Here is a 16,056-nt window from a genome sequence, read left to right as displayed (position 1 = left end):
AGTATTACAAAAATGTAAACTTGATGTAAAACAAATTTTAAAAACTACAGGAAGTAATTATTTAGAAAAATACGGGTACACAAAATATCCTGAGAAAACTTACAAAGGAGATATAATGCTAGTGCTTCTACTCACAGAGAATCATTTCTGACCAGCTGTCCATTTTGGCGAACAGCATTTTCACTCATAGACCGCTCTCTTTTTAGTCTGCCAACTGCACGGATCTGTTAAGGCACAAAGAAAGGGAAGGAAATAGAAATATTCTTAGTAGCCTAGTAGCTGCTTAGCATCAAAAGAACCTCGATACAAGGCTACTCAAAAAATTTACAACGAACTAAGAAAAGGCAACCAAGAATTGCTGCCAGGCAGTGTATTACTGACAGACTTGCTTTTAAAAAAAACCACACACACCCTTACTATAATGCAGATAAACAGGAATGTCTATTTAAGAATGCTACTCTAGTTTCTTTTTAAGTATCAATATTACTTGGTACGATTATTATTATTTGTTTAATCTTATGCTGTATACTTATTCATAAGAACAATTTATAAAAGTGTTTACAGGCACATATAGGAAATGGAGAGTATCTGTATTATAAATAAACATTCCTGGCTTCTAGGGTTATAACAAATTAAGATTTGGTTGAATATTTGAAAACTAGACTAAAAAAGTATCTAGCTTAATGGTTTTGGCATTACAGAATGGCTGCAATCTCTAATCCCACATGCTCTTCTTACAAAATGTATCTTTGACCTTCTTTCATTAAGAGACAGGATCTATTTCTTTCCCTTGAAATTCAGAAGACTGCTGACTCCTACAGAAATGATGCAAAGTGACTTCTGAGGATAGGTCATAACAGTACAGCTTCTGCCTTTCTTTCCCCAGGTTGTCCATATTTCGAAGAATGGCACCATGACACAAGGAAGGCCAAGTAGCCACACAGCGAGGCCATGTATAAGTGCACCTGCCAACAACCCTAATGGATGTCCCAGACAACAGCTAGTACCAAGTGACATGTGAGTGAACAAACCCTCAGATAGCTGCAGCTCCAGCTGTTGAGTTATCCTTAGCCTTTGAGACTTTGTACCTTAGGCTCCAGACACTGAAGAACAGAAACAAGCTTTTCCCTTTATGGCAACTGCAAATTCCTAATCCACAGTATGCATGAGCAAAACAGGCTTGTTTGTTTTAAGCCACTAAGTTTAAGATGATTTGTTACATAGAAATGGATAACTAGAACAGTGGTAATCATTAACTTTTCTGCTTATTTAAAAATACGTTTTTTTTTTTTTTTTTTTTGAGATAGGATCTTGCTCTGTCACCCAGGCTGGAGTGCAGTGGCACACTCATGGCTTGTTGCAGCCTCAGCCTCCTGGGCTCAAGTGATCCTTCCACTTCAGCCTCCCAAGTAGCTGGGACTACAGGCACACATCACCACACCTGGATAATTTTTGTATTTTGTAGAGATGGGGGTTTTGCCATGTTGCCCAGGCTGATCTTGAACTCCTGAGCTCAAGTGTTCTGCCCATCTTGGCCTCCCAAAGTGTTGGGATTACAGGTGTGAGCTACTGCGCCCAACAAAAATACTTAAAAAAACAAAACAAACAAAACCCCCCCAACTAAAATAGCCATGGCAACATTATGGTTTTATTTTGTTTTTGTTTTTTTTTTGAGATAGGGTCTCACTCTGTCGCCCAGGCTGCAGTGCAGTGGCACAATCTCGGCTCACTGCAAACTCTGCCTCCTGGGATCAAGCAATCCTCCTGCCTCGGCCTCCAGAGTAGCTGGGATTACAGGTGTGCGCCACCACGCCTGGCTCATTTTTGTATTTTCAGTAGAGACAGGGTTTCACCATGTTGGCCAGGCTCGTCTCGAACTCCTGATCTCATGATCCGCCTGCCTCAGCCTCCCAAAGTGCTGGGATTATAGGCGTGAGCCACTGCACTCGACTGACATTATGGTGTTAAAACAATTAAACTTTATAGTAAAAAACAAATAGTATGTGAATTAAAGGACTTGAAAATTAAGATTTTCAAAATATTAATCAATATTTATTGATGTTTTTGGTCTGGCATGGTGGCTCACACCTGTAATCCCAGGTGGATGTTTTTCTTCTTCTTTTTTTTTTTTTTTTTGAGACAGTGTCACTCTTTCCCCAGGCTGGAGTGCAATGGTGCTATTTCAGCTCACTGCAACCTCCACCTCCAGGGTTCAAGCGATTCTCATGCCTCAGCCTCCCGAGTAGCTGGGATTGCAGGTGCATGCCATCTCGTCCAGATAATTTTTGCATTTTTAGTAGAAATGGGGTTTCACCACATTGGCCAGGCTGGTCTTAAACTCCTAACCTCACGTGATCCATCGACCTTGGCCTCCCAAAGTAGTGGAATTACAGGTGTGAGTCACCATGCCCGGCCTGGATGTTTGTTTTGTTTCAATCTGAGATTTTTTTTTTTTTTTAGATAGGGTCTCACTGTGTTGCCCAGGATGGAGTGCAGTGGCATGATCTTGGCTTACTGCAACCTCTGCCTCCTGGGTTCAAGAGACTTTCATGCCTCAGCCTCCTGAGTAGCTGAGATTACAGGTACATACCACCATGACCGGCTAATTTTTGTATTTTTTGGTAGAGATGGGGTTTCACCATGTTGGCCAGGCTGGTCTTAAACTCTTGACCTCAAAAGATCCACCCACTTTGGCCTCCCAAAGTGCTGGGATTGCAAGTGTGAGTCACTGTGCCTGGCCTCAATGCAAAATTTTAAAATGTCTTTCAGAATCATCCTTCATTGATTATGCACTTACTTTTATTCATCCCTGAGGCTGAGAAAGAGTTTCCTAGGTTCAAGCAGCTTCCTGGAAGTTGGGTCACAGGGTCTAATGCTACATAGTTATATAACATATAGCACTAGACACTCTGCATGCATGCATACAATTCTCCTTTAATATGCTTATACCCCAAGTTAAATTTGATTGTTCAAGTAAATGTCCTCTAGGTTTTTTGATGGCCGATTCTCTCAATCTGTTCAAAGCCCACCTCTTCTTCAGGAATCTACTCAGAGCCTTAGTGGTTTTCCTCTATACTCATCCCCATTTTCTGTGAGACTTTTATGCAGAAGGCGGAAAGGTACAAATGAACAATGTAGACTGAACCATTGGGATAAATATCTTCCCTCCCCAACATGTTCAGTGTCCAAAATTTACCATCATGAATCACGGGGAGAACAGTTAAGCCAGTGACTGCGGGTTTTGGAAAGGACACATGGCCCAATTTGTCAGGAGTGACGAGACCATGCAGGAATGTGTATACATATATACAATTCAGCTTTTCCTTTTCTCTCGACTTTTGCTCCATTTTGCTCATTGCAGTCCCAGCTCCTCTTTCCAGAAGTAACGAGGAAGGAAAAAGAGCTCAAGAAACCATCACCAAACTGTGATCAGACCCATATTCATGAAGTTCTTGATTTTCCAAGCTCCCGCAGGACCCTTTTAAAATATTCACTGAGTCCCTGGGAGCCCTTCTGCATTTGTTTTAGGATATGCCATTTAGCTATGGTTTTTTGCTTCACATCCTTAGCGTTGTCATACCAACTGAACCAGGCACCAATAACCATCTGCTACTTCTTTACAGTAGAATCACAGGTCTAGGGCCTTCTGCTAGACATTCATGGCTTTTGTGTTATCCTTCAGATTCTAAGATTGCTGCTTTCTAAGTATAATCTGTGTTAAGGATTAATCTAGCTGGATATTTCTTCTACTCCTTGAGCTCTGGCTGTACATTTGGGACATAACTGCTGTAGAATTTGGCATCCTGTGGATGCCATTTGATGGCTTCTGTATAAACCTGGCATGGCTTGGAGATAGTTTCATTTCTGAAACCACTCAATGCCTTTACTCTTCCAAAATCAGGTCAGGGTTTGTATATGCCAATTGACTTTGCTCCTTCCAGATTAATTCCTAACTATTGACAGTTGTTGTATATCTGCGGTTCAGTGCTCTTCCAAAGGTTTATTATAGAAATGAATAGTATTCTCATACTTCTCCTCTTTGAAGTAAGAGATGCCAACTTGGGCAAAAGCTTTTACTCTCTATCTTTAGTCCAGTCTGTTCTTTCCTCCAACTTCAGTGGACTTCTCACAAAGTTTTTAGTGTTTATTGTAGCTGATTTTTTCAAAGCACATCATGGCTTGATTGATAGGATGTAATGGCAGAGTGCACATCTTTGACTTGGTCACATTGTTCAAGGCTGCGTCAAATCTTCTTACAGGCAGCATTTCCAACTCTTTCTGTATAGTTCTTCCTTCTTGTTCTCTGGAAGATCCTTCCCCACTGGCTCCCGTTTGGATTCCTTGATGAGAAGAGGTGGTAATGTCAGTGTCACAGCTTCTTTCTCCTCATTCACACGGCCCAGTCTCTTTGACACTAAAAACTGTCATGACTTGGGCATTTTGTATTTCACGCCCAGATCATGCACCGTTGCTTTGTTAGTTGATTTCCAAATATTGGTGGAGATCAGGCATATTGGAAGGGTTTGTCAACTTCCTCTCTTCCAGCCAAGCCTCCAGATTTTTAAACCCTCTTTATGCTAAGCGATTATTTATGTTATATTTTAAGCCCTCCTCAAGAGCTCACCCAGATTCTTTAAGCCAGTTTAAGAACTCAAGTACAACTGCTTTCTACAAATTTACCCCTTACATCAATCAGGCTTCCAGACAATTTTATAGGCTTCCTCATAAGCCTTCTCCTGGTAGTCTCCTTTCTTGAGATAGGTCAGTGGTTTTCAGTAGGGGGTGATCTTGCCCTGTAGAGAACATCTGGCAATGTCTGGAGGTATTTTCTTTTTTATTGTGGTAAAACACACATAATATATACAATTTTAACCATTTTGAAGTATACAATTCAGTGGCATTTAGTACACTCACAATGTTGTGTAATCATTACCACTATCTAGTTCCAGAATATTTTCATCAGCCCAAAGGACACCCCATACTGATTAAGCAGTCACTCTCAATTCCCCTTTCCTCTAACCCCCTGGCAACTACTGATCTGTATCCTGTCTTCATTCATTTGGCCACTCTGGATATTTCATGTAAGTAGAAAAATGCAATATATGGCCTTTGCTGTCTGGCTTCCTAAACTTTACATGTTTTCAAGGTTCATCCAAGTTGTGGCATGTATCAGTACCTTTTTTTTTTTTTTTTGGAGACAAAGTCTGGCTCTGTTGCCCAGGCTGGAGTGCAGTGGTGCAATCTCAGCTCACTGCTACCTCCGCCTCCCGGGTTCAAGTGATTCTCCTGCCTCTGCCTCCGGAGTAGCTGGGATTACAGGCGTCCACACCACCATGCTCGGCTAATTTCTATAGTTTTAGTAGGGTCTCACCATGTTGGCCAGGCTGGTCTTAAACTCCTGACCTCAAATGATCTGCCTGCCTCAGCCTCCCAAAGTGCTAGGATTGCAGGCATCGGCCACCGCACCCGGCCAGTACCTCATTTTTTTAATGGCTGAATAAGAGTTACTATATGGCTAGATCATGTTTTGCTTATCCATTCATCAGCTGATGGACATTTTAGTTGCTTCCACCTTTTCGCTATTACAAACATTTTTGGATATCATGACTTGGAAGATGGTAATGCCATCTTGTAGATAGATACCACAAATGTTGCAAACATTCTACAGTGCAAAAAGATGGCTCTCACCGCAAGGAATTTTCCAGTCCAAAATGCCAATAGTGCTGAAGTAAAGAAACCCTGGCAACTACTGCAGAATGATTACTACAGGGCAAATGTTCTGGGGATCTCACTTTATAGACTCTGAGTAACACCTGAATGGATCATCAATGTTATCAGCACTCAGGGTCTTATTGCTTCTCGATTTCAGTCAATTTCTAGAAGCTACTAGAACCCTGGCTCCCTTACCCCTTCCTCCCTTGCTCACGGTAGCTGAATGCTTGTTGAAGGCTACTGGACCCTTCTATAAGCTTGTATAAACTTAAGTTCAAACCATCATCTTTGCTTTCAATAGGCAGATGGTATTAATCTCAAAAACTCCTCTTTCATTTCAGGATCTGGCTCCTGCCACAGGATTTTAACTCTTTCCTAACAATAACATTTATACATATTGAGCTTTTAACATGAATTAGAACATGTCCTTACACGCATTATTACATTTAATTCTCACAATAATCTTATGCACTTGGCATTATTCTTATCTTTATTTCAGAGATAAGCCCTAGAACTGTTAAATAATTTGCCAAAAGTTATGTGGTTAGTAAATGGCCAAGTAGGTCTTCCAAGTTAGGTCTAATTCTCACACAAACTTTTTTACCCCAGTGTTATACACTCTGGGCATCTATTACATTTGACTAAATATCACAATTAATGCAGGAATGAACCCTGTAGAGTCTTAAAGCCTGGGTCTACTGAGGGAAATCCCGGCAAACTTTCTTCACTCACTCTTAAAATCATCACTCAGGGAATTGCTTGGGTTGCTTTCAATCAGTTAGGAGCAGCAGAAAGATCAAAAGAAAAACCCAAAGAATACAATAAAGAACATTTCTTTCCTGGAAAAAACCTCACTGGAAGACAATTATTTTCACAGGTATAATTCCTAAGGAACTCTGGTGAGTTAGAAAGCTGGGCCTCAAACTGAGAGCACACTGGATACTTTTGTTTTATGTAACCATCTTGGTAACTTTCATTATTTTCTGCTATTAAAGAATTTTATATCTTCTGTGCGTGTTGATGTCTTTTCCTCACTCATATTATTGTCCTGCTGAAACCAGACAGACAGCAAACTTTTTGAATGCAGGAACTATGTCTCATTAATTCTTATACTGCACATAGTATCTCCGAGATAAAAGTTAAAAAATGTTTGTTAAATAATACAATTCTCCAAGCGTCTTAGTGCCTTTCTGTCATGTAAAGTCTCAGATTATTGCTTTTCACCAAATACCTAGAATATCTAAACTGTGCGCATATTACCTCAATTATCTCAGCAGAAACTCCTAGTCCTAGCAAATTGCATTGCCCTAGACAGTATGCGGGCTTTACCCTCTTTGGAAAGGACTACATGCAAAATGAAACCAGACACAAGCAATACCATCATTAATAAAAACATATGTTTGTACATTGTCTTATATTAGCTTCATGACAACATGTTAGCAGTTCAGAAGGTATATGAAAAAGATGCAACTCCAGAAATCATCACAGCAAAGAAGCTTCAAAGCTTAGCTATAAGTCAATGGCAAAGGCAGGATTTGAACTCTGCTACTAACACCTTGTTAGTCTACACTGCTACATTTAGGTCAACTGGCATATTAATGTAATGCAGTACAGGAGCTAACTCAGTAGAAACTTTTAATCAAGAAGCAAGAATGGGTAGTGTCAAGGGAAAAAGGGCTTTCTTTGCCATGTTTGGTAGACTGATTTTATAACAAAGTGATACATTTACTTTTTATTGCTAAACTCCCAACTTTTTCTTATTATTTAACAAGTAACACCTACCCATAAAGGCTCTTTCTTCAAATCACAGGAACTTAATAATACTTTCCACAAAATTTACATTTTCCTAAAACATAACATTCAAATTTAAAAAATAGCATAATAACTTATTTGGCACATTTGTAAATTAGAATTATTAGTAATGTTCCATATGGAAAGCGTTCACGACATATTGCTAAGAATATGATAAAGCCTCTTCACTCTTCTCTTTTACCTTTGTTTACATTATTTCAAATTTTGGTGATATTAAAGTTCTACTTACTTCTTCATTTTGAGGGGTTGTAGGAGGTCTTTCTAAATCCAGAAAATCTAGTGGTCTTTCGCTTAGCGTAAGTACACGAGGTGGAGTTTTTAATGCCAGGGGTTTAAAGGGAGTTGACTGAATAAGGTCAAGATCTGCTGGTCTTGAAAATGAAACATCTTCATTATTTCCTAGGAGTTAAGAAAATAGACAAAGAAGAGAAAAGCGGGAGGTTTTTTAAAAAGATAGTGTTTTTTGTTAAAATGTATTTACCTTCTTCTGCTTTTGAATTAGACCTCCCAATGAGCATTAGTTTCTTTCAAAATATGCTTCCAGCGTACTGACATTTCACTAATATTTATCACTGTGGTACAGAAATAAGAAATTATGCAATGCATGATATATAACCAAAAAAACTGATATTTAGAATATATAAAACTCTTACAACACCCAATTTTTTAAACTGACAAAACATTTGAATAGACACTTCACAACGAATATATATAAATGGCCAAAAAGCACATGAGCAGATGTTCAAAATTATTAATAATCAGGGAAATAGAATTAAAATCACGAGATGGCACTGCACACCCACTCAAACAGCTAAAATTAAAAAGACTGACAATACAAAATGTTGGCAAGGACGTGGAGCAACTGAAACTCATACATCACTGATGGAATGCAACACCGTACTAGAATTTGGAAAATAGTTTAGCAGTCTTTCAAAGTTTAAAATAACTTGTAGTACATAAACCAGCAATTTCACTCCTAAAGATATGAAAACATATGTCCTCACAAAGACTTGAACCTGAATATTCACAGTGGCTTTAATCCTAACAGCTTCAAACAAAAAGCAATCAATGAATGAAGATGAATGGATAAACAAATTATGGTGTATCCAAACTGAAATATTACTCAGTAATAAAATGGAATGAACAACTGATATATGCAACAACAGAAAGAATCTCAAAAACATTACACTGAACAAAAGAAGGCAGATAAGAGTATATACTCTATGATTTTATTTACATGAAACTCTGGGAAAGACAAATCTAGTCTCTGGCTATAGAAAGGAGACTATGGTTGCCTAGAGTTGAGGGGAAGGGACTGAGTGAGAAAGAGACACAAGGGAACCCTGTAGAGTAACAAAAATGGTCTCTATTTTGACTGTGGTGGTGGTTATATGGGTGTTTACTTTTGCCAAAACTCATCAAGTACACATTTAGAAATGTATACATTTTATGTGTGTAAAACCTCAATAATTAGTTGAATTACTAAAAAATACTGTGTGAAATTCAGACTATAATAATGAATGGAAATTTCAAAAGCATAAAGTTGCATTTTCCAACTCCTTTTCTAAATAACATTTAGAAAAACTCAAGTTTTCATAGAAACATACAAAACAAAGATTTAACAGGCAACCTTCTAAGTAAAGGTGAAATACCTGCCACAACAATCCTCTCCGGAACTTGCATTATCACACTAGCATTTGGAACTCCTTCTTGGAATCCTTGTTCCAGGTCAGCGTTTGGTGGTGCTACTTTTAACTTTTCTGGGACCCTCATTCGCTGACTAATGCCTTCAGTATATTCCATTTCGTACTGAATTCGACTAATTTCTGCCATCTCAGCAGCAGTAGGAGAAGGAAATGTTGCCCCACTCACCCTGTGGGAGAAAAATTTAAAGACAGGGCTGACTGTTAAAATGTCAGTCTCCTCTAAGTAGAGCAGCGAAGTTAGAAGACAATACCTTATAGAAAGAGAGAAAGGAAACTTCTCATTTGCAAGTACTGAACACATGCAAAGCAAAAATAAAAGATGAAAGAAAATGATTTCCTCAACAAAATGCCTTCTTACTTATCAGCTGAAACTGTACCTTGAGGAAAGAAAACTTCTCATTTGCAAGTACTGAACACATACAAAGCAAAAATAAAGGATGAAAGAAAATGATTTCCTCAACAAAGTGCCTTCTTACTTATCAGCTGAAATTGTACCTTGATATTGCTTAGGAACAAATTTTTAACATTATTATAGAATTACAACACAAATGTGTACATACAGATACATACACACTCTCTCTCTGCATAAATAAACACGCACGCTGCTTGTAACTAAAAAAACGCCTGCAATAAAATTTAAACTTAAATTTCCTCATCAATTTGAGGGAAAGCTGCTTGGACTTCAAAAATATAAAATTAAAAATTACTGTCATGCATGAAAACATAAAACCTTTAAATGACAAATGCATCAGTTATTCAAAACCTTTAAATGACAGATGCATAAAATTAACTCTGAACTTACTAAAAAGGAAGATGCAACTCCCTGAAAATCATATCATACAAATTAAAACTTCTCTTAATGACTGAGATGCAATGAATACCAAATTTAGAATTTGTAATAATAAATCCTCATGTTTGTATTCATTTTTGGAGGAATTGAAAGTTTTACACTATTAATTTGTATTTAATATCATATTTACATGTGTATTTTTTTAATGCAGTAGAAAGAACGTTTCCGCCAATACAAACGCTGATAAATATGTAAAAGAGCATGGTTAGCCTACAGCAGTAAGCTTTGAAGCCATTGTCTCTCAAACCTGTAATACCAGCTCAACTGAATAAAATTTCACTGACCTTCCTAGTGGTGTGTCACTGCTTGTTCTTTTAATCATTTTAATACCGTAAATACACGTCTATAATAGCTATTAAAATACTGCTACCCTGTAGTTCAGTTTACAAAACAATTCCCCTACACATCTAAACTTTTTTTGGAGGTGTATATAACACGGACACTGTTTTTCCAGCTGTAAAAAAGAAAGAATAAAAATCAGTATTTCAACAATTCATTTCGTAGGAAAACTATGAAAAAAGTAAATATCTACTTAAAATGACTTTTGGATTTGAACATGGCTTAGGGCTTGATTTGAGAAACCAATTTTCAAATCTATCCTAAGAAGCGTTTTTCTATACCTCAAAAATCATAAGACAGTTTTAAGCACAGTCACTCTCTTATGATTCTGCAAAACAGGATACAGAGAAGCTGTATCAAATATATATACAAATGTGAAGTCAGACTAGAAAAAAAAAAAAAATACTGCCATAAAACTCCTCTAATCATACACCAAAGGGGAAAAATCCTTTTTCAAGACTAAGCTCAAATGAAGAAATCGTGAAGGGAATACAAAGGGTAAAAAGTAAATGTAACTGAGGTAGCCTACAAATGTGACGTCTAATGGTTTCTTTGAATAGAAATAAACTTCAAAATTTAGGGTAAACTTCAAATGGAAATTACACTCAATTTTTCGCAAAGACATTATATATAAATAAAGGGCATAAAAAGTTAAACACAGTATACACGACTTTACCATGGCTAAGGTACTTCCTAAACTCCATGCTGGAGATGTAGCCCCACCCTAAGCCCTCGCCTCACTGAGATGCCTAGGAGAGTTCTTACAGGTCCTCAGGACACTCAGCCCCAGCAACTGGTTTAACTCTGGCTGCTAACTCACATCTTTCATTCTTTAACAAAAAATCTCTGGGGACATAGATCTTTAAGGATTTGGCATGCAGACGATTTAAAGACTAAGAAAGTAAGCCAAAAGGGACAAATTTTACTCACAAATGTGTACCAACTACTGCTTGCTATTTGGCACTATCTGCTTCTGTGCTTCATATTAAATCCTTTAACTTGCTTCAATGTGCATGTGCTGGATTGAGAGCCACTTTGTCCCTGGAGAAGAAAAACAGGGGCTAATTGAGAAACTAGATGATACCACTACTAGGGATTCATTATTGGAAATTCTCCAAATGGTAACAGTCACAGAGATGTACAACCTGACATCAAGAGACCAGTAAGAGAAGAAAGAAAGAAAAGAATGAAGCTTACCACCAATCTTAGTTCCACAGATGGGGTCCTACGACTATTCATTAGTTAACGCAACATAAAAGACTAGCTCTGGCATTATTTCTGATTTGTGTTTAGAAATGCGGCAGATGAAAAATATGTAAGTTTAAATGAAGCTAATAATCGTATATATTCATATAGGTACACATATGTTTAAGAGGAACAAATGCATTGTAAATTTTTTTTTGTCACCCAGGCTAGATTGCAATGGAGCAATCACTGCTCACTGAAGCCTTGATCTCAGGGGCTCACGGGATCTTCCTACCTCAGCCTCCTGAATAGCTGGGACTAGAGGCGTATGCCACCACACCCAGCCAATTTTTGTATTTTTTATAGAGGCACAGTCTTACTATGTTGCTCAGGCTGATCTCAAACTTCTAGGCTCAAGAAATCCTCCCATCTTGGTCTCCCTTAGTGCTGGGATTACAGGTGTGAGCCACTGTACCCGACCTGTTTAAATTTTCATTCACTTACAATGTTAAAATTTTGAACCAGTAACTCATGTACTCGGTACAAAGTACACAAGCTATACAGAGAAAAGGAAGTGTCCCACTTCCAATCCTATCTTTAACCACCCAGGTTCCCACAGGCAACCTTTATAATCAATTTTTGTGCATCATTCTAGATGAGATGCTCTTCTAATACTTGTGTGTATCTCAAGCATAGCAAAAGCTCATATTCAGAATTAACACTGAAAAGAGCACCTCGAAAAGATTATAGCCTTTGGTCACTATAGACTGAAGTTTTATAATAATAAACGAGAAGCAAGTAGATAGAACCTCAGTATCTCCTTGAAATGTGCTTTCTCTGCAGTCCATTCATTGCATTTCAGTCTTATGAACTTTCTAGTAGTACGTCTCATAGGTCTCACTAGTATATTTCGCTCTGAACCAGCATCTTTTCTTACGACAATCTCCAAGTTTGTGAAAAACTATTGACTTAGAAAAAAAAGGTGGATACTGAAATGCCAACTTCTGGAAAAAGCCAAATTCTCCTGTAGCTGAACTACTTAAATGTAAAAAGTAACTGGAACTTTTCTACTAAAATTTAACACTGTACTATCCTAATTATTGGGTTTTCTGCTTAAAAACCAATCAAAATCTAATTTTTTCTACCTCGTTAGACTGTGGCATTTCTGATAATATCTTTTGGCAATAAATAAACTTCTCATCATTTGGTGTTGATATGTTAATTCCAGAAGTTTTGTAACTTAGAATCCAGTAGGCAACCAGTACGTGATTCTGTTATATAACATAACAAAGAAGGCAAAATCTCTCTTAGAATCACGGATGATTTCAGATTTCTACTTTCTAAGCCCAGTGGTTCCCAAACACCAATAACTAACTAGACAAATTTCATGGTTTTTTTCTTTTTCCCATATTCACAGAGTACATTAACTTTTTGCTACAGTTAATTTTTTAACTTGACTTTTTAAAATCAAAAAAGTATTGTAAAGGAAAATTTTGTATCACTACCTTAAACCATGGCATTGCAAAGACATCCTATTACAAAAAAATCCTCATCCACATACCACCTAGAGTCAAGTCATGTCACTAGTGGAAAGTGTACCAATTTTGGGACACAATGATTCTAGCCCAACTTTCTCATTTTCTGTATTAGAACACTGGAACCCAGAAAGCCTAGGAAGTAACTGCAACAACTTGAGGCAAACTGACTGTGGTTGCAAATGTTTATATACTTCTCAAAGATAAACATACAAACAAACTAAAACAAAAACAAAAAAAAACCCTCCAGTTCTTCACCACCTACTGTGTGGCCCTAGTTCACATAGATGGGCCACTCTGCACACCGTGTTTCAGTTCTCTTTCAAAGAAACTATATTTAAAAAGTCACTGCAAACTTTGAAAACTATATATTAATGAACCTTAAAATAAGGTTATGAATCCACAGAAAAGTTTCAACACCAGAAGACAGGCGAGCGAGAACTAAACTTTGTAATTCTGAAAGGAGGCAGCTCTATCAGACAGGAAGGGAGAGAACACAATTTCCTTTTGGAAAGAACAGCAAAACCAACATACAAGCCTTGGAAACCAAAAGATAGCAGGTCCCCCAAGCAATTTAATTGCATGGGAAGACTACTAAGTATAACTAAATCGTCCTAATTTTCCTAAGGGTTTTTCTTTTGGGAATCTCATTAGCCAACGGAATTGAGGCAGAAAAAACGTTTTTCACGCAGGGAGAGAAAACATTCGTGATCATTCTAAGTGTCTCGGTGGATGAGAGGCCTGAATACAAATGGTTCTATATTTGGGCAGAAGGGCCAGAAAGCTTCCCCCCCCCTTTAATCTTCTCCAATGAAAACATGTCACTTTTGAAAGGGTGCTCTTCCCTCGAGAATGCCCTTTGCTTCTAACTCTGTGGGACGTAGACAGGGGTGTTCTTTTACGATAATAATAGTAATAGCACACGTCCTGCAGAGGAAGGTCAGAAGCCTGGCGGAACAGGAACCGCAGCTTTCCTCCGGCTTCCCAGCTCCTGGAAGGAAACCCGAGAGCTACCGCCTGCAGCCACATCTGCGAGCAGGATGCTCAGAGCCGGGCAGGGTGGCCCGCAGCCACCCGCGATGCCACAACCTGGGCTTCCAACAAGGCCCTTCTTTTCCAACATGTACTTGCCACAAAACACCACAAAAACCTCCTTTTAAACAGAGCAGATTTAAGGTCATCCTGTAAGGTGTCAGGGACTTGGCAGGGAAGGATGAGTGAAGATCTACAAAGCCCGGCGTTCACGCTCCCGGGACTCCCGCTGCTTCCCAAACCCCTATTTTCTAGTGGGAAAAGTCCGATTCAGCCACAAAAGGAGACGCCGAAACACACAGGGTGAAAAGGTTCGCCCAAAAACACCTGCAGAAGCCGCTTCTCTCCCTCGCTCTCCTCGGGGACTCAAGGTCCAGAGGAGGAGGAAAGACCAAGGTTGAAGGCAAGAGGCCCGGGGACGGGACTCGGGTCAGGGAGACACTACCGGGGGGCCCGGGCCACCGGGGGTCCCTCTGTTGGCCGGAGGGTCTCGGCGGCGGCGCTAGGCCTGGCAGCCAGCTCGGGCGGCGGGTCGCGAAGAGGTCAGCACTCACCCCTGGGCCCACAGGAGGGTCCCGGCGAGGGCCGCCGCCCTCCGGCTCCCGGGGCGCTCGAGTGGGCGCTCTCAGAGGCGGTTGGCCGAGAGCACGGAGGCGCCCAGGAACAGCACCGGCGGAGCGGCCCGCAGAGGGCCAGGGCAGAAGCGCGAAAGGCCGTGGCTGGCCCCCTCAGGGAGCCGTAGCGGAAGAGTGTTCGTGGTCATGTGACGCGGAAAAGGGCGGACGTGCGGCCCACGCACTGGAACGGGTCCACGGTAAGCGATGCGCAGACATCTTTGTTGTGGGCTGACAGCCGGTGACGCCTCTTGCGGTTAAGTTTAATTCACACTTTGGCTTTATTAGATTTTGTAATCTTTAAGAACCTGGTGTTTGCAAGGTAAACCTTCGGTAGCCAATTAAAATAACTATTTCAGGACCATCAGCATCAAAATTTCTGTGCTGCCAGGCTTAGGAATTCTCATATGTAAATCAGCTGCGCGGGTGATTCCATGCATTCCAATTTGATACTTCTTAAGCCGTCAGATGATCAGACCTGGTCTTCCATGAGAATTCCGGGAGAGGGGAAGTTAGGTTTCACAGTAGTTGGCAACGTCGTTTAGCTTTGGGAGAGCGCTCTCTGCTTCTGAACACCCAACCACAAACTTTCCCCCCAGGAAGCCCTTGCTTAGAGCGGGGAAGAGTGGTACCGTGCTTGTCAGCATGGGAACGCACTGAAGCCAAATAATGGAATATTTTATATGCCTTGGTTTTCACAAACACCTAAAGGTGTGCACATGACTTATGTACTCCTCTGCGATCTAATCGATACTTTACAGATGTTACCGTTCTTCAAAATGATTTGGGAAGCCCTCTGATTTGCGTTCTTGGGCTACTTAACACTGGTGTGGGGAAAGTGAAATATTTCCTCTTCCCTCTTGGGGTCTTTACTGGGCCTAAGAATTAAACTGATGAGGAAAAGAGTCAAACTCTGTAAAATATTTGAAGAGATTTATTCTGAGCCAAATGTGCGTGACCATGGCCCGTGACAGAGCCCTCAGGAAGTCCTGAGAACATATGCCCAAGGTGGTTGGGGAACAGCTTGGTTTTATATATTTTAGGGAGGCATGAGACATCAATCAAATAAATTTAAGAAATACGTTGGTTTGGTTCAGAAAGTCGGGACAACTCAAAGCAGGGGCTTCCAGGCTGTAGGTAAATTTAAACATTTTCTAGTTGGCATTTGAAGACCTGGGATCCATAGAAAGGAAATGTTGAGGTTGAAATAAAAGATTGTGGAGACGAAGGTACTTTTGAAGTCTTATAGTGGCTGCCCTCAGAGACAATGG

The 16,056-nt window shown here is 39.7% G+C and overlaps 1 protein-coding gene across 8 annotated transcripts in view; it reads right to left on the bottom strand.

Moving 5' to 3' along the window:
• The window catches only part of MFF (mitochondrial fission factor), a 32,692-nt gene extending 17,690 nt beyond the window's left edge, over nt 1-15,002 (bottom strand). For 4 of the 8 annotated variants that reach the window (XM_011951934.1, XM_011951933.1, XM_011951935.1 and 1 more), the window contains exons 1-5: nt 14,726-15,002; nt 11,350-11,460; nt 9,177-9,397; nt 7,754-7,923; nt 136-224 (exon numbers count right to left, since the gene is read on the bottom strand). In XM_011951934.1, coding sequence (XP_011807324.1) covers nt 136-224; nt 7,754-7,923; nt 9,177-9,357 — 440 coding nt within the window. In that variant the 5' untranslated portion in view covers nt 9,358-9,397; nt 11,350-11,460; nt 14,726-15,002. Of the gene's footprint in view, nt 1-135; nt 225-7,753; nt 7,924-9,176; nt 9,398-10,364; nt 10,535-11,349; nt 11,461-14,009; nt 14,131-14,498; nt 14,618-14,725 lie in introns of those variants that run through there. The other 4 variants (XM_011951932.1, XM_011951931.1, XM_011951939.1 and 1 more) reach the window with 4 other exon arrangements.
• Nucleotides 15,003-16,056: the final 1,054 nt, after the last annotated feature.

Source organism: Colobus angolensis, unplaced genomic scaffold, assembly GCF_000951035.1.
Source record: "Colobus angolensis palliatus isolate OR3802 unplaced genomic scaffold, Cang.pa_1.0 Scaffold33, whole genome shotgun sequence".
NCBI classification, from domain to species: domain Eukaryota; kingdom Metazoa; phylum Chordata; class Mammalia; order Primates; family Cercopithecidae; genus Colobus; species Colobus angolensis.
The sequence above is the reverse complement of the archived record's forward strand: the minus strand, read 5'-3'. Positions and strand labels throughout refer to the sequence as shown.